The sequence below is a fragment of the Oncorhynchus mykiss genome, unplaced genomic scaffold, assembly GCF_013265735.2.
Source record: "Oncorhynchus mykiss isolate Arlee unplaced genomic scaffold, USDA_OmykA_1.1 un_scaffold_271, whole genome shotgun sequence".
NCBI lineage: Eukaryota > Metazoa > Chordata > Actinopteri > Salmoniformes > Salmonidae > Oncorhynchus > Oncorhynchus mykiss.
Window position 1 is genome coordinate 134,303 of NW_023493725.1, and position 27,053 is coordinate 161,355.

The following is a 27,053-nucleotide window of genomic DNA, read 5'->3' on the forward strand; positions in this document are numbered from 1 at the left end:
ATATTCTACTCTATTCTACTCTATTCTTCTGTTCTCTGTTTATTATATTCTACTCTATTCTACTCTATTCTTCTGTTCTCTGTTTATTATATTCTACTCTATTCTACTGTTCTCTGTTTATTATATTCTACTCTATTCTACTCTATTCTTCTGTTCTCTGTTTATTATATTCTACTCTATTCTTCTGTTCTCTGTTTATTATAGTCTACTCTATTCTTCTGTTCTCTGTTTATTATATTCTACTATATTCTTCTGTTCTCTGTTTATTATATTCTACTCTATTCTACTCTATTCTTCCGTTCTCTGTTTATTATATTCTACTCTATTGTATTCTATTCTTCCGTTCTCTGTTTATTATATTCTACTCTATTCTACTCTATTCTTCTGTTCTCTGTTTATTATATTCTACTCTATTCTACTCTATTCTTCCGTTCTCTGTTTATTATATTCTACTCTATTGTATTCTATTCTTCCGTTCTCTGTTTATTATATTCTACTCTATTCTTCTGTTCTCTGTTTATTATATTCTACTCTATTCTACTCTATTCTTCCGTTCTCTGTTTATTATATTCTACTCTATTCTACTGTTCTCTGTTTATTATATTCTACTCTATTGTACTCTATTCTTCTGTTCTCTGTTTATTATATTCTACTATATTCTACTGTTCTCTGTTTATTATATTCTACTCTATTCTACTCTATTCTTCTGTTCTCTGTTTATTATATTCTACTCTATTCTACTCTATTCTTCCGTTCTCTGTTTATTATATTCTACTCTATTGTATTCTATTCTTCTGTTCTCTGTTTATTATATTCTACTCTATTCTACTGTTCTTTGTTTATTATATTCTACTCTATTGTACTCTATTCTTCTGTTCTCTGTTTATTATATTCTACTCTATTCTACTCTATTCTTCCGTTCTCTGTTTATTATATTCTACTCTATTGTATTCTATTCTTCTGTTCTCTGTTTATTATATTCTACTATATTCTTCTGTTCTCTGTTTATTATATTCTACTCTATTCTACTCTATTCTTCTGTTCTCTGTTTATTATATTCTACTCTATTCTACTGTTCTCTGTTTATTATATTCTACTCTATTCTACTGTTCTCTGTTTATTATATTCTACTCTATTGTACTCTATTCTTCTGTTCTCTGTTTATTATATTCTACTCTATTCTTCTGTTCTCTGTTTATTATATTCTACTCTATTCTACTGTTCTCTGTTCATTATATTATACTCTATTGTACTCTATTCTTCTGTTCTCTGTTTATTATATTCTACTCTATTCTACTCTATTCTACTGTTCTCTGTTTATTATATTCTACTCTATTGTACTCTATTCTTCTGTTCTCTGTTTATTATATTCTACTCTATTCTACTCTATTCTTCTGTTCTCTGTTTATTATTTCTACTCTATTCTACTCTATTCTTCCGTTCTCTGTTTATTATATTCTACTCTATTCTTCTGTTCTCTGTTTATTATATTCTACTCTATTCTTCTGTTCTCTGTTTATTATATTCTACTATATTGTACTCTATTCTTCTGTTCTCTGTTTATTATATTCTACTCTATTCTTCTGTTCTCTGTTTATTATATTCTACTCTATTCTTCTGTTCTCTGTTTATTATATTCTACTCTATTGTACTCTATTCTTCTGTTCTCTGTTTATTATATTCTACTCTATTGTACTCTATTCTACTGTTCTCTGTTTATTATATTCTACTCTATTGTACTCTATTCTACTGTTCTCTGTTTATTATATTCTACTCTATTCTACTCTATTCTTCTGTTCTCTGTTTATTATATTCTACTCTATTGTACTCTATTCTACTGTTCTCTGTTTATTATATTCTACTCTATTGTACTCTATTCTACTGTTCTCTGTTTATTATATTCTACTCTATTCTACTCTATTCTTCTGTTCTCTGTTTATTATATTCTACTCTATTGTACTCTATTCTTCTGTTCTCTGTTTATTATATTCTACTCTATTCTTCTGTTCTCTGTTTATTATATTCTACTCTATTCTACTCTATTCTACTGTTCTCTGTTTATTATATTCTACCCTATTCTACTGTTCTCTGTTTATTATATTCTACTCTATTGTACTCTATTCTTCTGTTCTCTGTTTATTATATTGTACTCTATTCTACTCTATTCTTCTGTTCTCTGTTTATTATTTCTACTCTATTCTACTCTATTCTTCCGTTCTCTGTTTATTATATTCTACTCTATTCTTCTGTTCTCTGTTTATTATATTCTACTTTATTCTTCTGTTCTCTGTTTATTATATTCTACTCTATTGTACTCTATTCTTCTGTTCTCTGTTTATTATATTCTACTCTGTTGTACTCTATTCTTCCGTTCTCTGTTTATTATATTCTACTCTATTCTACTCTATTCTTCTGTTCTCTGTTTATTATATTCTACTATATTCTTCTGTTCTCTGTTTATTATATTCTACTCTATTCTACTCTATTCTACTGTTCTCTGTTTATTATATTCTACTCTATTGTACTCTATTGTTCTGTTCTCTGTTTATTATATTCTACTCTATTCTACTCTATTCTTCTGTTCTCTGTTTATTATATTCTACTCTATTCTACTGTTCTCTGTTTATTATATTCTACTCTATTCTACTCTATTCTTCTGTTCTCTGTTTATTATATTCTACTCTATTCTTCTGTTCTCTGTTTATTATATTCTACTCTATTCTTCTGTTCTCTGTTTATTATATTCTACTCTATTCTACTCTATTCTACTGTTCTCTGTTTATTATATTCTACTCTATTGTACTCTATTGTTCCGTTCTCTGTTTATTATATTCTACTCTATTGTATTCTATTCTTCTGTTCTCTGTTTATTATATTCTACTATATTCTTCTGTTCTCTGTTTATTATATTCTACTCTATTCTACTCTATTCTTCCGTTCTCTGTTTATTATATTCTACTCTGCTACGTTGAATTTCTTTGTTTTCTCTGGCAGGTTCTCGAGCAGCATGTTGACGGGCGCTGGAAGGGCTGTATCCATGACAACCGTACAGGAAATGACCGCGTGGGCTACTTCCCTTCTACAATAGTGGAGGTCATCAACAAGAGAACAGGTGTGTGTTTGTGCGTGTTCTTTTGGGTTCTCGGGAATTATCCTTTAACCTGCAGTACATCCCTGTTAGAGTCTAACCTGTAGTACAGCCCTGTTAGAGTCTAACCTGTAGTACATCCCTGTTAGAGTCTAACCTGCAGTACAGCCCTGTTAGAGTCTAACCTGCAGTACATCCCTGTTAGAGTCTAACCTGCAGTACAGCCCTGTTAGAGTCTAACCTGCAGTACAGCCCTGTTAGTCTAACCTGCAGTACAGCCCTGTTAGAGTCTAACCTGCAGTACAGCCCTGTTAGAGTCTAACCTGTAGTACATCCCTGTTAGAGTCTAACCTGCAGTACAGCCCTGTTAGAGTCTAACCTGCAGTACAGCCCTGTTAGAGTCTAACCTGCAGTACAGCCCTGTTAGAGTCTAACCTGCAGTACAGCCCTGTTAGAGTCTAGTAGAGGGAGCTAAGCTACCAGTCTGATACAGCTCTATCTATCAACCAGCCTGCATTGTCTACTGCTGACTGGACTGTGTGACTAGGTGCTGTTCCACGACTGAACCAGTAGAGGGAGCTAAGCTACCAGTCTGATACAGCTCTATCTATCAACCAGCCTGCATTGTCTACTGCTGACTGGACTGTGTGACTAGGTGCTGTTCCACGACTGAACCAGTAGAGGGAGCTAAGCTACCAGTCTGATACAGCTCTATCTATCAACCAGCCTGCATTGTCTACTGCTGACTGGACTGTGTGACTAGGTGCTGTTCCACGACTGAACCAGTAGAGGGAGCTAAGCTACCAGTCTGATACAGCTCTATCTATCAACCAGCCTGCATTGTCTACTGCTGACTGGACTGTGTGACTAGGTGCTGTTCCACGACTGAACCAGTAGAGGGAGCTAAGCTACCAGTCTGATACAGCTCTATCTATCAACCAGCCTGCATTGTCTACTGCTGACTGGACTGTGTGACTAGGTGCTGTTCCACGACTGAACCAGTAGAGGGAGCTAAGCTACCAGTCTGATACAGCTCTATCTATCAACCAGCCTGCATTGTCTACTGCTGACTGGACTGTGTGACTAGGTGCTGTTCCACGACTGAACCAGTAGAGGGAGCTAAGCTACCAGTCTGATACAGCTCTATCTATCAACCAGCCTGCATTGTCTACTGCTGACTGGACTGTGTGACTAGGTGCTGTTCCACGACTGAACCAGTAGAGGGAGCTAAGCTACCAGTCTGATACAGCTCTATCTATCAACCAGCCTGCATTGTCTACTGCTGACTGGACTGTGTGACTAGGTGCTGTTCCACGACTGAACCAGTAGAGGGAGCTAAGCTACCAGTCTGATACAGCTCTATCTATCAACCAGCCTGCATTGTCTACTGCTGACTGGACTGTGTGACTAGGTGCTGTTCCACGACTGAACCAGTAGAGGGAGCTAAGCTACCAGTCTGATATTTTTTTATTTTTTTATTTCACCTTTATTTAACCAGGTAGGCTAGTTGAGAACACCTTTATTTAACCAGGTAGGCTAGTTGAGAACACCTTTATTTAACCAGGTAGGCTAGTTGAGAACACCTTTATTTAACCAGGTAGGCTAGTTGAGAACACCTTTATTTAACCAGGTAGGCTAGTTGAGAACACCTTTATTTAACCAGGTAGGCTAGTTGAGAACACCTTTATTTAACCAGGTAGGCTAGTTGAGAACACCTTTATTTAACCAGGTAGGCTAGTTGAGAACACCTTTATTTAACCAGGTAGGCTAGTTGAGAACACCTTTATTTAACCAGGTAGGCTAGTTGAGAACACCTTTATTTAACCAGGTAGGCTAGTTGAGAACACCTTTATTTAACCAGGTAGGCTAGTTGAGAACACCTTTATTTACCCAGGTAGGCTGGTTGAGAACACCTTTATTTAACCAGGTAGGCTAGTTGAGAACACCTTCATTTAACCAGGTAGGCTAGTTGAGAACAAGTTCTTATTTGCAACTGCGACCTGGTCAAGATAAAGCATAGCAGTATGAGCAGACAACACAGAGTTACACATGGAGTAAACAATTAACAAGTCAATAACACAGTAGAAAAAAAAGAGAGTCTATATACATTGTGTGCAAAAGGCATGAGGAGGTAGGTGAATAATTAAAATTTAGCAGATTAACACTGGAGTGATAAATGATCAGATGGTTATGTGCAGGTAGAGATACTGGTGTGCAAAAGAGCAGAAAAGTAAATAAATATAAACAGTATGGGGATGAGGTAGGTAAAAATGGGTGGGCTATTTACCGATAGACTATGTACAGCTGCAGCGATCGGTTAGCTGCTCAGATAGCAGATGTTTGAAGTTGGTGAGGGAGATAAAAGTCTCCAACTTCAGCGATTTTTGCAATTCATTCCAGTCGCAGGCAGCAGAGAACTGGAACGAAAGGCGGCCAAATGAGGTGTTGGCTTTAGGGATGATCAGTGAGATACACCTGCTGGAGCGCGTGCTACTGGTGGGTGTTGCCATCGTGACCAGTGAACTGAGATAAGGCGGAGCTTTACCTAGCATGGACTTGTAGATGACCTGGAGCCAGTGGGTCTGGTGACGAATATGTAGCGAGGGCCAGCCGACTAGAGCATACAGGTCGCAGTGGTGGGTGGTATAAGGGGCTTTGGTGACAAAACGGATGGCACAGTGATAGACTGCATCCAGTTTGCTGAGTAGAGTATTGGAAGCTATTTTGTAGATGACATCGCCAAAGTCGAGGATCGGTAGGATAGTCAGTTTTTCTAGGGTAAGTTTGGCGGCGTGAGTGAAGGAGGCTTTGTTTCGGAATAGAAAGCCGATTCTAGATTTGATTTTAGATTGGAGATGTTTGATATGAGTTTGGAAGGAGAGTTTACAGTCTAGCCAGACACCTAGGTACTTATAGATGTCCACATATTCTAGGTCGGAACCATCCAGGGTGGTGATGCTAGTCAGGCGAGCGGGTGCAGGCAGCGAACGGTTGAAAAGCATGCATTTGGTTTTACTAGCGTTTAAGAGCAGTTGGAGGCCACGGAAGGAGTGCTGTATGGCATTGAAGCTCGTTTGGAGGTTAGATAGCACAGTGTCCAAGGACGGGCCGGAAGTATATAGAATGGTGTCGTCTGCGTAGAGGTGGATCAGGGAATCGCCCGCAGCAAGAGCAACATCATTGATATATACAGAGAAAAGAGTCGGCCCGAGAATTGAACCCTGTGGCACCCCCATAGAGACTGCCAGAGGACCGGACAGCATGCCCTCCGATTTGACACACTGAACTCTGTCTGCAAAGTAGTTGGTGAACCAGGCAAGGCAGTCATCAGAAAAACCAAGGCTACTGAGTCTGCCGATAAGAATATGGTGATTGACAGAGTCGAAAGCCTTGGCCAGGTCGATGAAGACGGCTGCACAGTAATGTCTCTTATCGATGGCGGTTATGATGTTGTTTAGTACCTTAAGCGTGGCTAGATTGCACAGCGGAGAATGTACGGTCGGATTCGAGATGGTCAGTGACCTGTTTGTTGACTTGGCTTTCAAAGACCTTAGATAGGCAGGGCAGGATGGATATAGGTCTGTAACAGTTTGGGTCCAGGGTGTCTCCCCCTTTGAAGAGGGGGATGACTGCGGCAGCTTTCCAATCCTTGGGGATCTCAGACGATATGAAAGAGAGGTTGAACAGGCTGGTAATAGGGGTTGCGACAATGGCGGCGGATAGTTTCAGAAATAGAGGGTCCAGATTGTCAAGCCCAGCTGATTTGTACGGGTCCAGGTTTTGCAGCTCTTTCAGAACATCTGCTATCTGGATTTGGGTAAAGGAGAACCTGGAGAGGTTTGGGCGAGTAGCTGCGGGGGGGGCGGAGCTGTTGACCGAGGTTGGAGTAGCCAGGTGGAAGGCATGGCCAGCCGCTGAGAAATGCTTGTTGAAGTTTTCGATAATCATGGATTTATCGGTGGTGACAATGTTTCCTAGCCTCAGTGCAGTGGGCAGCTGGGAGGAGGTGCTCTTGTTCTCCATGGACTTCACAGTGTCCCATAACTTTTTGGAGTTGGAGCTACAGGATGCAAACTTCTGCCTGAAGAAGCTGGCCTTAGCTTTCCTGACTGACTGCGTGTATTGGTTCCGGACTTCCCTGAACAGTTGCATATCGCGGGGACTATTCGATGTTAGTGCAGTCCGCCACAGGATGTTTTTGTGCTGGTCGAGGGCAGTCAGGTCTGGGGTGAACCAAGGGCTGTATCTGTTCTTAGTTCTGCATTTTTTGAACGGAGCATGCTTATCTAAAATGGTGAGGAAGTTACTTTTATAGAATGACCAGGCATCCTCAACTGACGGGATGAGGTCAATATCCTTCCAGGATACCCGGGCCAGGTCGATTAGAAAGGCCTGCCCACAGAAGTGTTTTAGGGAGCGTTAGACAGTGATGAGGGTTGGTCGTTTGACTGCGGATCCGTAGCGGATAAAGGCAATGATACAGCTCTAGTGGTATCTAGTGGTGTCATATCTATATCTAGTGGTGTCATATTTACATCTAGTGGCGTCATATCTACACCTAGTGGTGTCATATCTAGTGGTGTCAAATCTATACCTAATGGTGTCATATCTATATCTAGTGGTGTCATATCTACACCTAGTGGTGTCATATCTACACCTAGTAGTGTCATATCTACACCTAGTGGTGTCATATCTACACCTAGTGGTGTCATATCTATATCTAGTGGTGTCATATCTATATCTAGTGGTGTCATATCTACACCTAGTGGTGTCATATCTATACCTAGTGGTGTCATATCTATATCTAGTGGTGTCATATCTACACCTAGTGGTGTCATATCTGCAGGTAGTGGTGTCATATCTGCAGGTAGTGGTGTCATATCTATATCTAGTGGTGTCATATCTATATCTAGTGGTGTCATATCTACACCTAGTGGTGTCATATCTATATCTAGTGGTGTCATATCTACACCTAGTGGTGTCATATCTATATCTAGTGGTGTCATATCTACACCTAGTGGTGTCATATCTATATCTAGTGGTGTCATATCTACACCTAGTGGTGTCATATCTACACCTAGTGGTGTCATATCTGCAGGTAGTGGTGTCATATCTATATCTAGTGGTGTCATATCTATATCTAGTGGTGTCATATCTACACCTAGTGGTGTCATATCTATACCTAGTGGTGTCATAACTATATCTAGTGGTGTCATATCTACACCTAGTGGTGTCATATCTATACCTAGTGGTGTCATAACTATATCTAGTGGTGTCATATCTACACCTAGTGGTGTCATATCTGCAGGTAGTGGTGTCATATCTATATCTAGTGGTGTCATATCTACACCTAGTGGTGTCATATCTATACCTAGTGGTGTCATAACTATATCTAGTGGTGTCATATCTACACCTAGTGGTGTCATATCTGCAGGTAGTGGTGTCATATCTATATCTAGTGGTGTCATATCTATATCTAGTGGTGTCATATCTACACCTAGTGGTGTCATATCTATACCTAGTGGTGTCATATCTATATCTAGTGGTGTCATATCTACACCTAGTGGTGTCATATCTGCAGGTAGTGGTGTCATATATATATATCTAGTGGTGTCATATCTACACCTAGTGGTGTCATATCTACACCTAGTGGTGTCATATATGTACCTAGTGGTGTCATATATGTACCTAGTGGTGTCATATCTATATCTAGTGGTGTCATATCTATATCTAGTGGTGTCATATCTATATCTAGTGGTGTCATATCTATATCTAGTGGTGTCATATCTATATCTAGTGGTGTCATATCTACACCTAGTGGTGTTATATCTGCAGGTAGTGGTGTCATATCTGCAGGTAGTGGTGTCATATATATATATATCTAGTGGTGTCATATCTACACCTAGTGGTGTCATATCTACACCTAGTGGTGTCATATCTATATCTAGTGGTGTCATATATGTACCTAGTGGTGTCATATATGTACCTAGTGGTGTCATATATGTACCTAGTGGTGTCATATCTATACCTAGTGGTGTCATATATATATCTAGTGGTGTCTTATCTATATCTAGTGGTGTCTTATCTATGTCTAGTGGTGTCATATCTATACCTAGTGGTGTCATATATATGTATCTAGTGGTGTCATATCTATATCTAGTGGTGTCTTATCTGCAGGTAGTGGTGTCATTCATATCTGCAGGTAGTGGTGTCATATCTATATCTAGTGGTGTCATATCTATACCTAGTGGTGTCATATCTACACCTAGTGGTGTCATATATATATATATCTAGTGGTGTCATATCTACACCTAGTGGTGTCATATCTACACCTAGTGGTGTCATATATGTACCTAGTGGTGTCATATATGTACCTAGTGGTGTCATATCTATATCTAGTGGTGTCATATCTATATCTAGTGGTGTCATATCTACACCTAGTGGTGTCATATCTATATCTAGTGGTGTCTTATCTGCAGGTAGTGGTGTCATTCATATCTGCAGGTAGTGGTGTCATATCTATATCTAGTGGTGTCATATCTACACCTAGTGGTGTCATTCATATCTGCAGGTAGTGGTGTCATATCTATATCTAGTGGTGTCATATCTACACCTAGTGGTGTCATATCTATATCTAGTGGTGTCATATCTACACCTAGTGGTGTCATATCTGCAGGTAGTGGTGTCATATCTATATCTAGTGGTGTCATATCTATATCTAGTGGTGTCATATCTACACCTAGTGGTGTCATATCTATATCTAGTGGTGTCATATATGTACCTAGTGGTGTCATATCTATATCTAGTGGTGTCATATCTACACCTAGTGGTGTCATATCTATACCTAGTGGTGTCTTATCTGCAGGTAGTGGTGTCATTCATATCTGCAGGTAGTGGTGTCATATCTATATCTAGTGGTGTCATATCTATACCTAGTGGTGTCTTATCTGCAGGTAGTGGTGTCATTCATATCTGCAGGTAGTGGTGTCATATCTATATCTAGTGGTGTCATATCTATACCTAGTGGTGTCATATCTACACCTAGTGGTGTCATATCTATATCTAGTGGTGTCATATCTATATCTAGTGGTGTAATTTCTATATCTAGTGGTGTCATATCTATATCTAGTGGTGTCATATCTACACCTAGTGGTGTCATATCTATATCTAGTGGTGTCATATCTATATCTAGTGGTGTCATATCTATATCTAGTGGTGTCATATCTACATCTAGTGGTGTCATATCTATATCTAGTGGTGTCTTATCTGCAGGTAGTGGTGTCATTCATATCTGCAGGTAGTGGTGTCATATCTATATCTAGTGGTGTCATATCTATACCTAGTGGTGTCATATCTACACCTAGTGGTGTCATATCTATATCTAGTGGTGTCATATCTATATCTAGTGGTGTCATATCTACACCTAGTGGTGTCATATCTATATCTAGTGGTGTCTTATCTGCAGGTAGTGGTGTCATTCATATCTGCAGGTAGTGGTGTCATATCTATATCTAGTGGTGTCATATCTATATCTAGTGGTGTCATATTTATATCTAGTGGTGTCATATGTATTTCTAGTGGTGTCATACAGTGCCTTGCGAAAGTATTCGGCCCCCTTGAACTTTGCGACCTTTTGCCACATTTCAGGCTTCAAACATAAAGATATAAAACTGCACGCCCAATTTTTCAGTTTTTGATTTGTTAAAAAAGTTTGAAATATCCAATAAATGTCGTTCCACTTCATGATTGTGTCCCACTTGTTGTTGATTCTTCACAAAAAAATACAGTTTTATATCTTTATGTTTGAAGTCTGAAATGTGGCAAAAGGTCGCAAAGTTCAAGGGGGCCAAATACTTTCGCAAGGCACTGTATCTAGTGGTGTCATATCTATACCTTGGGGGGTCTGTACCTTGTGGGGTCTGTATCTTGTGGGGTCTGTATCTTGGGGGGTCTGTACCTTGGGGGGTCTGTATCTTGGGGGGTCTGTACCCTGGGGGGGTCTGTACCTTGGGGGGTCTGTACCCTGGGGGGTCTGTACCCTGGGGGTCTGTACCTTGGGGGGTCTGTACCCTGGGGGGTCTGTACCTTGGGGGGTCTGTACCCTGGGGGGTCTGTACCTTGGGGGGTCTGTACCCTGGGGGGTCTGTACCCTGGGGGGTCTGTACCTTGGGGGTCTGTACCTTGGGGGGTCTGTACCCTGGGGGGGTCTGTACCTTGGGGGGTCTGTACCCTGGGGGGTCTGTACCTTGGGGGGTCTGTCTGTCTGTCTGTTTTTTTCATGTTTGTCTGTTTTGTTTCACATCGGCTGTTTGGCTGTTTCTCCCAACATCCTTTCTCTAATTTCTTCTTCTCTCTCTACAAGCACAACTTCTCACTCTTGTCCTTCCTGTCGGTTGTTTCTCTACTGCTGATATGAACACAGCTGACCCTCTGTCATGATACCATACATCTACCGTGCAGCTGACCCTCTGTCATGATACCAACTACCTTACAGCTGACCCTCTGTCACGATACCAACTACCTTACAGCTGACCCTCTGTCACGATACCAACTACCTTACAACTGACCCTCTGTCATGATACCAAACAACCCTACAGCTGACCCTCTGTCACGATACCAACTACCTTACAGCTGACCCTCTGTCACGATACCAACTACCTTACCTTCTGTCATGATACCAACACCTTACAGCTGACCCTCTGTCACGATACCAGCTACCTTACAGCTGACCCTCTGTCACAATGCCAACTACCTTACAGCTGACCCTCTGTCACGATACCAACTACCTTCCAGCTGACCCTCTGTCACGATACCAATTACCTTACAGCTGACCCTCTGTCACGATGCCAACTACCTTACAGCTGACCCTCTGTCACGATACCAACTACCTTCCAGCTGACCCTCTGTCACGATACCAACTACCTTCCAGCTGACCCTCTGTCACGATACCAACTACCTTACAGCTGACCCTCTGTCACGATACCAACTACCTTCCAGCTGACCCTCTGTCACGATACCAATTACCTTACAGCTGACACTCTGTCACGATGCCAACTACCTTACAGCTGACCCTCTGTCACGATATCAACTACCTTCCAGCTGACCCTCTGTCACGATACCAACTACCTTCCAGCTGACCCTCTGTCACGATACCAACTACCTTACAGCTGACCCTCTGTCACGATACCAATTACCTTACAGCTGACCCTCTGTCACGATGCCAACTACCTTACAGCTGACCCTCTGTCATGTACCAACTACCTTACAACTGACCCTCTGTCATGATACCAACTACCTTACAGCTGACCCTCTGTCATGATACCAACTACCTTACAGCTGACCCTCTGTTATGATACCAACTACCTTACAGCTGACCCTCTGTCATGATACCAACTACCTTACAGCTGACCCTCTGTCATGATACCAACTACCTTACAGCTGACCGTCTGTCACGATACCAACTACCTTACAGCTGACCGTCTGTCACGATACCAACTACCTTACAGCTGACCCTCTGTCACAATACCAACTACCTTCCAGCTGACCCTCTGTCATGATACCAACTACCTTACAGCTGACCCTCTGTGTGTGTGTGTGTGTGTGTGTGTGTGTGTGTGTGTTCCACTGATCGTTGAATCATCGGTCTTCCCAAAGCATAAAGTGAGCATGAAGTGAGTCATACCAGATGCTCAGTTCCACACACACACACACACACACACACACACACACACACACACACACACACACACACACACACACACACACACACACGCGCACACACACGCACACACACACAGTTCCACTAATACACACACACCCAGAGTACATAGTGTACGTAAGGCAGCTGTGTTCAGAGGGAGTTCACAGTTACATTCTCTCCTCTCCTCTCCTCTCCTCTCCTCTCCTCTTCTCTTCTCCCTTCCTCTCCTCTCCTATCCTATCTTCTCCTCTCCTCTCCTCTCTCCTCCTTCCACCCCTCTCCTCTCCTCCTTCCATCCCTCTCCTCTCCTCCTTCCATCCCTCTCCTCTCCTCCTTCCATCCCTCTCCTCTCCTCCTTCCGTCCTTCTCCTCTCCTCCTTCCATCCTTCTCCTCTCCTCCTTCCATCCCCTCCGTCCATCCTTCTCCTCTCCTCTCCTCTCCTCTCCTCTCCTCCTTCCATCCCTCTCCTCTCCTCCTTCCGTCCTTCTCCTCTCCTCCGTCCATCCTTCTCCTCTCCTCCTTCCATCCCCTCCGTCCATCCTTCTCCTCTCCTCTCCTCTCCTCTCCTCTCCTCTCCTCTCCTCTTTCCATCCTTCTCCTCTCCTCCTTCCATCCTTTTCCTTTCCTATCCTCTCCTCCCTCCATTCCTCTCTTCCTTCCATTCCTCTCCTCCTTCTATCCTTCACCTCTTCTCTCCTCTCCTATCCTCTCTTCCTTCCATTCCTCTCCTCCTTCTATCCTTCACCTCTTCTCTCCTCTCCTATCCTCTCCTCCCTCCATTCCTCTCTTCCTTCCATTCCTCTCCTCCTTCTATCCTTCACCTCTTCTCTCCTCTCCTATCCTCTCTTCCTTCCATTCCTCTCCTCCTTCTATCCTTCACCTCTTCTCTCCTCTCCTATCCTCTCTTCCTTCCATTCCTCTTCTCCTTCTATCCTTCACCTCTTCTCTCCTCTCCTATCGTCTCCTCCCTCCATTCTTCTCTTCCTTCCATTCCTCTCCTCTCTCCTTCCACCCTTCTCCTCTTCTCTCCTATCCTCTCCTCCCTCCATTCCTCTCCTCTCTCCTTCCACCCTTCTCCTCTTCTCTCCTATCCTCTCCTCTCCTCCCTCCATTCCTCTCCTCTCTCCTTCCACCCTTCTCCTCTTCTCTCCTATCCTCTCCTCTCCTGCCTCCATTCCTCTCCTCTCTCCTTCCACCCTTCTCCTCTTCTCTCCTCTCTCCATCCTAGTCACAGTCGTCTCTATTCCCTCCGTCCGTCTCCTCCCTCCATCTCTCTCTTTGTTCATCTCTCTAACATGTTACCTTGTCGATTGATTTGTGATTTAAGGTTTTTCATTGGTTTAATTCAATTTGATTTCTCTTACAATTTTTTTGTTTTTGTTGTTGTTTGTTTTTGTTTGTTTGTTGTCGTGTCATCGTCACGGTGATCGTATCTAGGTTTGCCGAGCACAGTCATTAACACCCAACAGTTTCAAAAGATACAGCTCGTTCCCACGCCGACGGTCGCCCCCGCCATCTCAGCGGTCGTCAACGGCAACGAAACCACGTTCCATCAGTTCCATATCCTGCCTCCTCCGCCTCCTCCACCTCCACATACCCATCAGCCACTGCTTCCACTATTCACTTCCTTTGGCTATAACAGGTCGCCCGTGACGACCCCGGGGGACACACCCCCCACCCCCCCAGGTACACGCCCCCCTCATACATTATTATTATATTATTTTATGTTATTATTATTATTATTATTATTATTATTATTATTATTATTATTATCCCCAAAGCTTTAAGGGGTGATGATTACCTATCCATGATCTAATATCTGATTGGCTCACCCACTCTCACCTCTCTGAGAGCTCTTTCTGGTGAGGTCATCCCTTGAGGTTTTCGGTAAACAGTTGTTTATATCCAGGTTAAAGTTGTGGTCTATGTCATCTGTTACAGCTTATAGTTGTGGTCTATGTCATCTGTTACAGCTTAAAGTTGTGGTCTATGTCATCTGTTACAGCTTATAGTTGTGGTCTATGTCATCTGTTACAGCTTAAAGTTGTGGTCTATGTCATCTGTTACAGCTTAAAGTTGTGGTCTATGTCATCTGTTACAGCTTATAGTTGTGGTCTATGTCATCTGTTACAGTTTAAAGTTGTGGTCTATGTCATCTGTTACAGCTTAAAGTTGTGGTCTATGTCATCTGTTACAGTTTAAGTCGTTTTTTCTGTTGTTGCTGTTGTCACCCAATCCATTTAAAACAAGGGTTACAGTGTAGTGTTGCTGTTGAACAAGGGTTATAGTGTAGTGTTGCTGTTGAACAAGGGTAACTGGGGTGTTGCTGTTGAACAAGGGTTACAGTGTAATGATGCTGTTGAACAAGGGTTACAGTGTAGTGTTGCTGTTAAACAAGGGTTATAGTGGGGTGTTGCTGTTAAACAAGGGTTACAGTGTAGTGGTGTGTTGCTGTTGAACAAGGGTTACAGTGTAGTGTTGCTGTTGAACAAGGGTTATAGTGTGGTGTTTCTGTTGAACAAGGGTTACAGTCTGGTGTTGCTATTGAACAAGGGTTATAGTGTAGTGTTGCTGTTGAACAAGGGTTATAGTGTAGTGTTGCTGTTGAACAAGGGTTACAGTGTAGTGTTGCTGTTGAACAAGGGTTATAGTGTAGTGTTGCTGTTGAACAAGGGTTTAGTGTAGTGTTGCTGTTGAACAAGGGTTTAGTGTAGTGTTGCTGTTGAACGAGGGTTATAGTGGGGTGTTGCTGTTAAACAAGGGTTACAGTGTAGTGTTGTGTTGCTGTTGAACAAGGGTTACAGTGTAGTGTTGCTGTTGAACAAGGGTTATAGTGTAGTGTTGCTGTTGAACAAGGGTTATAGTGTAGTGTTGCTGTTGAACAAGGGTTATAGTGTAGTGTTGCTGTTGAACAAGGGTTATAGTGTAGTGTTGCTGTTGAACAAGGGTTATAGTGTAGTGTTGCTGTTGAACAAGGGTTATAGTGTAGTGTTGCTGTTGAACAAGGTTATAGTGGGGTGTTGCTGTTGAACAAGGGTTACAGTGTAGTGATGCTGTTGAACAAGGGTTACAGTGTAGTGCTGCTGTTGAACAAGGGTTATAGTGGGATGTTGCTGTTGAACAAGGGTTACAGTGTAATGATGCTGTTGAACAAGGGTTACAGTCTGTTGTAGTGTTGCTGTTGAACAAGGGTTATAGTGTGGTGTTGCTGTTAAACAAGGGTTACAGTGTAGTGTTGTGTTGCTGTTGAACAAGGGTTACAGTGTAGTGTTGCTGTTGAACAAGGGTTACAGTGTGGTGTTGCTGTTGAACAAGGGTTATAGTGTGGTGTTGCTGTTAAACAAGGGTTACAGTGTAGTGTTGTGTTGCTGTTGAACAAGGGTTACAGTGTAGTGTTGCTGTTGAACAAGGGTTATAGTGTAGTGTTGCTGTTGAACAAGAGTCACAGTGTAGTGTTGCTGTTGAACAAGGGTTACAGTCTGGTGTAGTGTTGCTGTTGAACAAGGGTTACAGTGTAATGATGCTGTTGAACAAGGGTTACAGTCTGGTGTAGTGTTGCTGTTGAACAAGGGTTATAGTGGGGTGTAGCTGTTGAACAAGGGTCACAGTGTAGTGTAGTGCTGATGTTGAACAAGGGTTACAGTGTGGTGTTGCTGTTGAACAAGGGTTACAGTGTAGTGTTGCTGTTGAACAAGGGTTGTAGTGTAGTGATGCTGTTGAACAAGGGTTATATTGTAGTGATGCTGTTGAACAAGGGTTACAGTGGGGTGTTGCTGTTGAACAAGGGTTACAGTGTAGTGTTACTGTTGAACAAGGTTATAGTGTAGTGTTGCTGTTGAACAAGGGTTATAGTGTTGTGTTGCTGTTGAACAAGGGTTACAGTGTAGTGTTGCTGTTGAACAAGGGTTATAGTGGGGTGTTGCTGTTGAACAAGGATTACAGTGTTGTGTTGCTGTTGAACAAGGGTTATAGTGTAGTGTTGCTGTTGAACAAGGCTTATAGTGGGGTGTTGCTGTTGAACAAGGGTTACAGTGTGGTTTTGTGTTGCTGTTGAACAAGGGTTATAGTGTAGTGATGCTGTTGAACAAGGGTTATAGTGTAGTGTTGCTGTTCAACAAGGGTTATAGTGTTGTGCTGCTGTTGAACAAGGGTTACAGTGTAGTGTTGCTGTTGAACAAGGGTTACAGTGGGGTGTTGCTGTTGAACAAGGGTTACAGTGTGGTGTTGCTGCTGAACAAGGGATATAGTGGGGTGTTGCTGTTGAACAAGGGTTATAGTGGGGTGATGCTGTTGAACAAGGGTTATAGTGTAGTGATGCTGTTGAACAAGGGTTACAGTGTAGTGTTGCTGTTGCTGTTGAACAAGGGTTACAGTCTAGTGTTGTGTTGCTGTTGAACAAGGGTTATAGTGGGGTGTTGCTTTTGAACAAGTGTTATAGTGTGGTTTTGCTGTTGAACAAGGGTTACAGTGTAGTGTTGCTGTTGAACAAGGGTTACAGTGTAGTGTTGCTGTTGAACAAGAGTTACAGTGGGGTGTTGCTGTTGAACAAGGGTTACAGTGGGGTGTTGCTGTTGAACAAGGGTTACAGTGTAGTGTTGCTGTTGAACAAGGGTTATAGTTGGGGTGTTGCTGTTGAACATGGGTTACAGTCTGGTGTTGCTGTTGAACAAGGGTTACAGTGTAGTGTTGCTGCTGAACAAGGATTACAGTGTAGTGTTGCTGTTGAACAAGGGTTACAGTGTAGTGTTGCTGTTGAACAAGGGTTATAGTGGGGTGTTGCTGTTAAACAAGGATTACAGTGTTGTGTTGCTGTTGAACAAGGGTTATAGTGTAGTGTTGCTGTTGAACAAGGGTTATAGTGGGGTGTTGCTGTTGAACAAGGGTTACAGTGTGGTTTTGTGTTGCTGTTGAACAAGGGTTATAGTGTAGTGATGCTGTTGAACAAGGGTTATAGTGTAGTGTTGCTGTTCAACAAGGGTTATAGTGTTGTGCTGCTGTTGAACAAGGGTTACAGTGTAGTGTTGCTGTTGAACAAGGGTTACAGTGGGGTGTTGCTGTTGAACAAGGGTTACAGTGTGGTGTTGCTGCTTAACAAGGGATATAGTGGGGTGTTGCTGTTGAACAAGGGTTATAGTGGGGTGATGCTGTTGAACAAGGGTTATAGTGTAGTGATGCTGTTGAACAAGGGTTACAGTGTAGTGTTGCTGTTGCTGTTGAACAAGGGTTACAGTCTAGTGTTGTGTTGCTGTTGAACAAGGGTTATAGTGGGGTGTTGCTTTTGAACAAGTGTTATAGTGTGGTGTTGCTGTTGAACAAGGGTTACAGTGTAGTGTTGCTGTTGAACAAGGGTTACAGTGTAGTGTTGCTGTTGAACAAGAGTTACAGTGGGGTGTTGCTGTTGAACAAGGGTTACAGTGGGGTGTTGCTGTTGAACAAGGGTTACAGTGTAGTGTTGCTGTTGAACAAGGGTTATAGTGGGGTGTTGCTGTTGAACAAGGGTTACAGTCTGGTGTTGCTGTTGAACAAGGTTTACAGTGTAGTGTTGCTGCTGAACAAGGATTACAGTGTAGTGTTGCTGTTGAACAAGGGTTATAGTGGGGTGTTGCTGTTGAACAAGGGTTACAGTGTAGTGTTGCTGTTGAACAAGGGTTATAGTGGGGTGTTGCTGTTGAACATGGGTTACAGTCTGGTGTTGCTGTTGAACAAGGGTTACAGTGTAGTGTTGCTGCTGAACAAGGATTACAGTGTAGTGTTGCTGTTGAACAAGGGTTATAGTGGGGTGTTGCTGTTGAACAAGGGTTACAGTGTAGTGTTGCTGCTGAACAAGGGTTACAGTGTAGTGTTGCTGTTGAACAAGGGTTACAGTGGGGTGTTGCTGTTGAACAAGGGTTACAGTGTAGTGTTGCTGTTGAACAAGGGTTATAGTGGGGTGTTGCTGTTGAACAAGGGTTACAGTCTGGTGTTGCTGTTGAACAAGGGTTACAGTGTAGTGTTGCTGCTGAACAAGGATTACAGTGTAGTGTTGCTGTTGAACAAGGGTTACAGTGTAGTGTTGCTGCTGAACAAGGATTACAGTGTAGTGTTGCTGTTGAACAAGGGTTATAGTGGGGTGTTGCTGTTGAACAAGGGTTACAGTGTAGTGTTGCTGTTGAACAAGGGTTATAGTGGGGTGTTGCTGTTGAACATGGGTTACAGTCTGGTGTTGCTGTTGAACAAGTGTTACAGTGTAGTGTTGCTGCTGAACAAGGGTTACAGTGTAGTGTTGCTGTTGAACAAGGGTTATAGTGGGGTGTTGCTGTTGAACAAGGTTACAGTGTAGTGTTGCTGTTGAACAAGGGTTATAGTGGGGTGTTGCTGTTGAACAAGGTTACAGTGTAGTGTTGCTGTTGAACAAGGGTTACAGTCTGGTGTTGCTGTTGAACAAGGGTTACAGTGTAGTGTTGCTGCTGAACAAGGATTACAGTGTAGTGTTGCTGTTGAACAAGGGTTATAGTGGGGTGTTGCTGTTGAACAAGGGTTACAGTGTAGTGTTGCTGTTGAACAAGGGTTATAGTGGGGTGTTGCTGTTGAACATGGGTTACAGTCTGGTGTTGCTGTTGAACAAGGGTTACAGTGTAGTGTTGCTGCTGAACAAGGATTACAGTGTAGTGTTGCTGTTGAACAAGGGTTATAGTGGGGTGTTGCTGTTGAACAAGGGTTACAGTGTAGTGTTGCTGCTGAACAAGGGTTACAGTGTAGTGTTGCTGTTGCACAAGGGTTACAGTGTAGTGCTGCTGTAGAACAAGAGTTACAGTGGGGTGTTGCTGTTGAACAAGGGTTACAGTGGGGTGTTGCTGTTGAACAAGGGTTACAGTGTAGTGTTGCTGTTGAACAAGGGTTATAGTGGGGTGTTGCTGTTGAACAAGGGTTACAGTCTGGTGTTGCTGTTGAACAAGGGTTACAGTGTAGTGTTGCTGCTGAACAAGGATTACAGTGTAGTGTTGCTGTTGAACAAGGGTTATAGTGTGGTGTTGCTGTTAAACAAGGGTTACAGTGTAGTGTTGCTGTTGAACAAGGGTTATAGTGGGGTGTTGCTGTTGAACAAGGGTTACAGTGTAGTGTTGCTGTTGAACAAGGGTTATAGTGGGGTGTTGCTGTTGAACATGGGTTACAGTCTGGTGTTGCTGTTGAACAAGTGTTACAGTGTAGTGTTGCTGCTGAACAAGGGTTAGAGTGTAGTGTTGCTGTTGAACAAGGGTTATAGTGGGGTGTTGCTGTTGAACAAGGTTACAGTGTAGTGTTGCTGTTGAACAAGGGTTATAGTGGGGTGTTGCTGTTGAACAAGGTTACAGTGTAGTGTTGCTGTTGAACAAGGTTACAGTGTAGTGTTGCTGTTGAACAAGGGTTATAGTGGGGTGTTGCTGTTGAACAAGGGTCACAGTGTAGTGTTGCTGTTGAACAAGGGTTATAGTGTAGTGTTGCTGTTGAACAAGGGTTATAGTGGGGTGTTGCTGTTGAACAAGGGTCACAGTGTAGTGTTGCTGTTGAACAAGGGTTATAGTGTGGTGTTGCTGTTGAACAAGGTTACAGTGTAGTGTTGCTGTTGAACAAGGGTTATAGTGGGGTGTTGCTGTTGAACAAGGATTACAGTGTAGTGCTGCTGTTGAACAAGAGTTACAGTGGGGTGTTGCTGTTGAACAAGGGTTACAGTGGGGTGTTGCTGTTGAACAAGGGTTACAGTGTAGTGTTGCTGTTGAACAAGGGTTATAGTGGGGTGTTGCTGTTGAACAAGGGTTACAGTCTGGTGTTGCTGTTGAACAAGGGTTACAGTGTAGTGTTGCTGCTGAACAAGGATTACAGTGTAGTGTTGCTGTTGAACAAGGGTTATAGTGGGGTGTTGCTGTTGAACAAGGGTTACAGTGTAGTGTTGCTGTTGAACAAGGTTTATAGTGGGGTGTTGCTGTTGAACATGGGTTACAGTCTGGTGTTGCTGTTGAACAAGTGTTACAGTGTAGTGTTGCTGCTGAACAAGGGTTACAGTGTAGTGTTGCTGTTGAACAAGGGTTATAGTGGGGTGTTGCTGTTGAACAAGGTTACAGTGTAGTGTTGCTGTTGAACAAGGGTTATAGTGGGGTGTTGCTGTTGAACAAGGTTACAGTGTAGTGTTGCTGTTGAACAAGGGTTATAGTGGGGTGTTGCTGTTGAACAAGGTTACAGTGTAGTGTTGCTGTTGAACAAGGTTACAGTGTAGTGTTGCTGTTGAACAAGGGTTATAGTGGGGTGTTGCTGTTGAACAAGGGTCACAGTGTAGTGTTGCTGTTGAACAAGGGTTATAGTGTAGTGTTGCTGTTGAACAAGGGTTATAGTGGGGTGTTGCTGTTGAACAAGGGTCACAGTGTAGTGTTGCTGTTGAACAAGGGTTATAGTGTGGTGTTGCTGTTGAACAAGGTTACAGTGTAGTGTTGCTGTTGAACAAGGGTTATAGTGGGGTGTTGCTGTTGAACAAGGATTACAGTGTAGTGTTGCTGTTGAACAAGGGTTATAGTGGGGTGTTGCTGTTGAACAAGGGTCACAGTGTAGTGTTGCTGTTGAACAAGGGTTATAGTGTGGTGTTGCTGTTGAACAAGGTTACAGTGTAGTGTTGCTGTTGAACAAGGGTTATAGTGGGGTGTTGCTGTTGAACAAGGATTACAGTGTAGTGTTGCTGTTGAACAAGGGTTATAGTGTGGTGTTGCTGTTGAACAAGGTTACAGTGTAGTGTTGCTGTTGAACAAGGGTTATAGTGGGGTGTTGCTGTTGAACAAGGTTACAGTGTAGTGTTGCTGTTGAACAAGGGTTATAGTGGGGTGTTGCTGTTGAACAAGGATTACATTGTAGTGTTGCTGTTGAACAAGGGTTATAGTAGGGTGTTGCTGTTGAACAAGGATTACAGTGTAGTGTTGCTGTTGAACAAGGGTTATTGTGGGGTGTTGCTGTTGAACAAGGGTCACAGTGTAGTGTTGCTGTTGAACAAGGGTTATAGTGGGGTGTTGCTGTTGAACAAGGTTACAGTGTAGTGTTGCTGTTGAACAAGGGTTATAGTGGGGTGTTGCTGTTGAACAAGGATTACAGTGTAGTGTTGCTGTTGAACAAGGGTTATAGTGTGGTGTTGCTGTTGAACAAGGTTACAGTGTAGTGTTGCTGTTGAACAAGGGTTATAGTGTGGTGTTGCTGTTGAACAAGGTTACAGTGTAGTGTTGCTGTTGAACAAGGGTTATAGTGGGGTGTTGCTGTTGAACAAGGTTACAGTGTAGTGATGCTGTTGAACAAGGGTTATAGTGTGGTGTTGCTGTTGAACAAGGGTTATAGTGTGGTGTTGCTGTTGAACAAGGGTTATAGTGGGGTGTTGCTGTTGAACAAGGGTTATAGTGTGGTGTTGCTGTTGAACAAGGGTTATAGTGTGGTGTTGCTGTTGAACAAGGGTTACAGTGTAGTGTTGTGTTGCTGTTGAACAAGGGTTATAGTGTAGTGCTGCTGTTGAACAAGGGTTATAGTGTGGTGTTGCTGTTGAACAAGGGTTATAGTGTGGTGTTGCTGTTGAACAAGGGTTATAGTGTAGTGTTGCTGTTGAACAAGGGTTATAGTGTAGTGCTGCTGTTGAACAAGGGTTATAGTGTTGTGTTGCTGTTGAACAAGGGTTATAGTGTGGTGTTGCTGTTGAACAAGGGTTATAGTGTAGTGCTGCTGTTGAACAAGGGTTATAGTGTAGTGCTGCTGTTGAACAAGGGTTATAGTGTAGTGTTGCTGTTGAACAAGGGTTACAGTGTTGTGTTGCTGTTGAACAAGGGTTACAGTGTGGTGTTGTGTTGAATTGTGGTGTAGCTTGTGTTGTGGTCTTCCGTAGCTTGTATTGTGGTCTTCCGTAGCTTGTGTTGTGGTCTTCCGTAGCTTCCTGTTTCGCTGAGGGTTTAATAATGAGGTAACAGACATGTAAAATCCATTTCACATCCATCGCCATGGCAAAATCACCATGGCGAAAGGCCCTTTTGATTGGAACCAAGCCATTTGAGACAAAAATAGAGCTCTTTGGCCACACACACCAGGGGTGGGATTGGCATTGAAAGAGCCATGCATATTAAACACTATGCAGAAAAGTACCTCATACCTACTGTAAAATATATTTTCATGATATGGGGGATGTTTTGATTCCACTGATCCTGGGGCCCTTGTTAAGGGTCAACGGCACCATGAACTCAAAATCAGCCCAAGAACTCTGGTTGCCTCATCCAGGAGGCTGAAACTTAGCCACGAGTGGATCTTCCAACAAGAAAACAACTATCTAGCCTCCTAGCTCTGTTGTTTGGTTAGCGGTGTTTCAGTAGTACAGCCACCTAGTGCTGTTGTTTGGTTAGCAGTGTTTCAGTTGCACAGCCACCTAGCACTGTTGTTTGGTTAGCAGTGTTTCAGTTGCACAGCCACCTAGCACTGTTGTTTGGTTAGCGGTGTTTCTGTAGCACAGCCACCTAGCACTGTTGTTTGGTTAGCGGTGTTTCAGTTGAGTCCCTGTTCTACTGTAATCCTCTCCTCCAGTCTCTAAAGGCCTTGAGTCCATGTTCTACTGTAATCCTCTCCTCCAGTCTCTAAAGGCCTTGAGTCTCTGTTCTACCGTAATCCTCTCCTCCAGTCTCTAAAGGCCTTGAGTCCCTGTTCTACTGTAATCCTCTCCTCCAGTCTCTATGGTTTATAAAGGCCTTGAGTCCCTGTTCTACTGTAATCCTCTCCTCCAGTTTCTAAAGGCCTCAAGTTCCTGTTCTACTGTAACCCTCTCCTCCAGTCTCTAAAGGCCTCGAGTCCCTGTTTTACTATAATCCTCTCCTCCAGTCTCTAAAGGCCTCGAGTCCCTGTTTTACTGTAATCCTCTCCTCCAGTCTCTAAATGCCTCGAGTTCCTGTTCTACTGTAATCCTCTCCTCCAGTCTCTAAAGGCCTTGAGTCCCTGTTCTACTGTAATCCTCTCCTCCAGTCTCTAAAGGCCTTGAGTCCCTGTTCTACTGTAATCCTCTCCTCCAGTCTCTAAAGGCCCGAGTCTCTGTTCTACTGTAATCCTCTCCTCCAGTCTCTAAAGGCCTCGAGTTCCTGTTCTACTGTAACCCTCTCCTCCAGTCTCTAAAGGCCCTTAGTCCTTGTTTTACTGTAATCCTCTAAAGGCCCTGAGTCCCTGTTCTACTGTAACCCTCTCCTCCAGTCTCTAAAGGCCTTGAGTATCTGTTCTACTGTAACCCTCTCCTCCAGTCTCTATGGTTTATAAAGGCCTTGAGTCCCTGTTCTACTGCAATCCTCTCCTCCAGTCTCTAAAGGCCTTGAGTCCCTGTTCTACTGTAATCCTCTCCTCCAGGCTCTAAAGGCCTTGAGTCCCTGTTCTACTTTAATCCTCTCCTCCAGTCTCTAAAGGCATTGAGTCTCTGTTCTACTGTAATCCTCTCCTCCAGTCTCTAAAGGCCCTGAGTCCCTGTTTTACTGTAATCCTCTCATCCAGTCTCTAAAGGTCTTGAGTCCCTGTTCTACTGTAATACTCTCCTCCAGTCTCTAAAGGCCTTGAGTCCCTGTTCTACTGTAACCCTCTCCTCCAGTCTCTAAAGGCCTTGAGTCCCTGTTCTACTGTAATCCTCTCCTCCAGTCTCTATGGTTTATAAAGGCCTTGAGTCTCTGTTCTACTGTAATCCTCTCCTCCAGTCTCTAAAGGCATTGAGTCTCTAGGTTCTACTGTAATCCTCTCCTCCAGTCTCTAAAGGCCCTGAGTCCCTGTTCTACTGTAATCCTCTCCTCCAGTCTCTAAAGGCCTTGAGTCTCTGTTCTACTGTAATCCTCTCCTCCAGTCTCTAAAGGCCTTGCGTCTCTGTTCTACTGTATCCTCTCCTCCAGTCTCTAAAGGCCTTGAGTTCCTGTTTTACTGTAATCCTCTCCTCCGGTCTCTAAAGTCCTCGAGTCCCTGTTCTACTGTAATCCTCTCCTCCAGTCTCTAAAGGCCTTGCGTCTCTGTTCTACTGTATCCTCTCCTCCAGTCTCTAAAGGCCTTGAGTTCCTGTTTTACTGTAATCCTCTCCTCCAGTCTCTAAAGGCCTTGCGTCTCTGTTCTACTGTATCCTCTCCCCCAGTCTCTAAATGCCTTGAGTTCCTGTTCTACTGTAACTCTCTCTCCTGATGAACTGCAGCTCATACCTTACCTTACCCTGCATATATCATCATATATCTCTTCATATATTATACATATATATGTATATTTATGTACATTCTGACACATATATATATATATCTACACAGATATACATGCATGCTACTGATCTATTTATGTACAATGGTATATAAATGTTCTCATATATCTATGGAATATATATATATATATATATGTGATGTATATATGCGTGTGTGTCTGTGTCTGCTGTTAAGACAGGGTGAAGTTAAACAAGCAGACATAGAGTATATTCTAGGGTCCCCCTTACCCCCACCCCGCCCTGCACCCCCATCTGTCCTGCTGGTTGGGGATCGTGGTGGGGCTGGTTAGCCAGTTTAGGATTAGCGGATCAATGCTAGCAAAGCTAAGGTTTAGAGTTAGAGGGTGAGTGATTAACTGTTTTGCAGTGAATGCTAGTTTTGCTTAATTGTTAGCTGCTAATGCTAGTTATTGGCTAACACTACATTAGCGTCAGGGTTAACCGCTAATGGTAGTTTAGCCCCAGGACTAGCAGTGATTCCTAGTTTAGGGTTAGCTACTAATGCTAGTCCAGTGACAGATTTAGCTGCTAATGCTATTTTAGCCCCATGGCTAGCAGTGATGGCTAGTTTGGGGTTAGCTTCTAATGCTATTTTAGCCCCAGGACTAACACTGATTCCTAGTTTAAGGTTAGCTACTAATGCTGTTTCAGTGAAAGGGTTAGCTTCTAATGCTATTTTAGCCCCAGGACTAACAGTGATTCCTAGTTTGGGGTTAGCTACTAATGCTAGTTCAGTTACAGGGTTAGCTTCTAATGCTATTTTAGCCCCAGGACTAGCAGTGATGGCTAGTTTGGGGTTAGCTACTAATGCTAGTTTAGAGGGGGTTTTAGCTGTATAATGCTAATTTAACCCCAGAGTTAGGTGCCAAGGCTAGTTTATCCCCAGGATTAGCTGATAGTTTAGCGTAGCTGGGGTTAGCGGCTACAGCTAGATTAGCGGAGCAGGGGGATTTAGAGGTTAACAGTGGTTTCTGTGTTGAAGGTTGTCGCGGCTCAGAAGCCACCCCTCACGGTTCCCCCACCCGGTCCTGCGGCCCCCAGGGCAGCTCCAGCGAGGAGATATGGGTGCTGCGCAAGCCTGGGCCAGGTAACCCCGCCCCGCGCAGCCCTGCCTGACCCCTGACCTGTGGCGTTGTCTACAGATTGAAGCTGCCCCTAACCATAGGTCTAGATCAGATTATCCGGGCTAATACTATAGGGAAAGGCAACACAATGGCCCCTATAGGATCTGACCTAGAATCAGTGGATAGGGGCACCTTAGAGACCCTGCCATCTCTCCATTATGTCCAGAACTGAACAGAGACCAGTACCTACCTGGCAGTACCTGGTCCCTGGCTGTACCTGGCAGTACCTGGTCCCTGGCTGTACCTGGCAGTACCTGGTCCCTGGCTGTGTGTGGAGGGCTGCAGTCATTATCTATCTATCTATATATCTATCTATCTCTCTATCTATCTCTCTATCTATCTCTCTATCCATCTATCTATCTCTCTGTCTCTCTCTCTGTCTCTCTCTCTGTATCTCTCTCTGTATCTCTCTCTGTCTCTCTCTATGTCTCTCTCTCTGTCTCTCTCTATGTCTCTCTCTCTGTCTCTCTCTCTGTCTCTGTTTCTCTCTCGGTCTCTCTCTCTGTCTCTCTCTCTCTGTCTCTCTCTCTGTCTCTCTCTCTGTCTCTCTCTCTCTGTCTCTCTCTCTGTCTCGGTCTCTCTCTCGGTCTCTCTCTCTGTCTCTGTCTCTGTCTCTCTCTCTGTCTCTGTCTCTCTCTCTGTCTCTCTCTGTCTCTCTCTGTCTTTCTCTCTCTCTCTCTCTCTGCATGGGTCTTTAGTCTCTCTGTCAGTCATCAGGCCTGCGTCGGTCAGTGGATGTGTGTGTGTTTAAGTGTGTCAGTCACTCCGTCAATCACCTCGTCTGTCCTAGTCGTGAACCCATGCTGTTGAGTGGGCTGCTGTCCAGTGCATTGTAGCGGAGAAACACATATGATACCTGGTTCTGTGTTAACACACACCTGTGTGTGTGTGTGTTGTGTTGTGTTTACCAG

At 43.2% G+C, this 27,053-nt stretch overlaps 1 protein-coding gene across 6 annotated transcripts in view; it reads left to right on the forward strand.

Moving 5' to 3' along the window:
- Positions 1 to 27,053, forward strand: part of LOC110514870 (caskin-1) — a 142,042-nt gene that overhangs the window by 81,869 nt on the left and 33,120 nt on the right. For 3 of the 6 annotated variants that reach the window (XM_036973587.1, XM_036973586.1, XM_036973589.1), the window contains exons 10-12: positions 2,995 to 3,112; positions 14,227 to 14,475; positions 26,001 to 26,105. In XM_036973587.1, coding sequence (XP_036829482.1) covers positions 2,995 to 3,112; positions 14,227 to 14,475; positions 26,001 to 26,105 — 472 coding nt within the window. The remainder of the gene's footprint in view (positions 1 to 2,994; positions 3,113 to 14,226; positions 14,476 to 26,000; positions 26,106 to 27,053) is intronic. The other 3 variants (XM_036973588.1, XM_036973590.1, XM_036973591.1) reach the window with 3 other exon arrangements.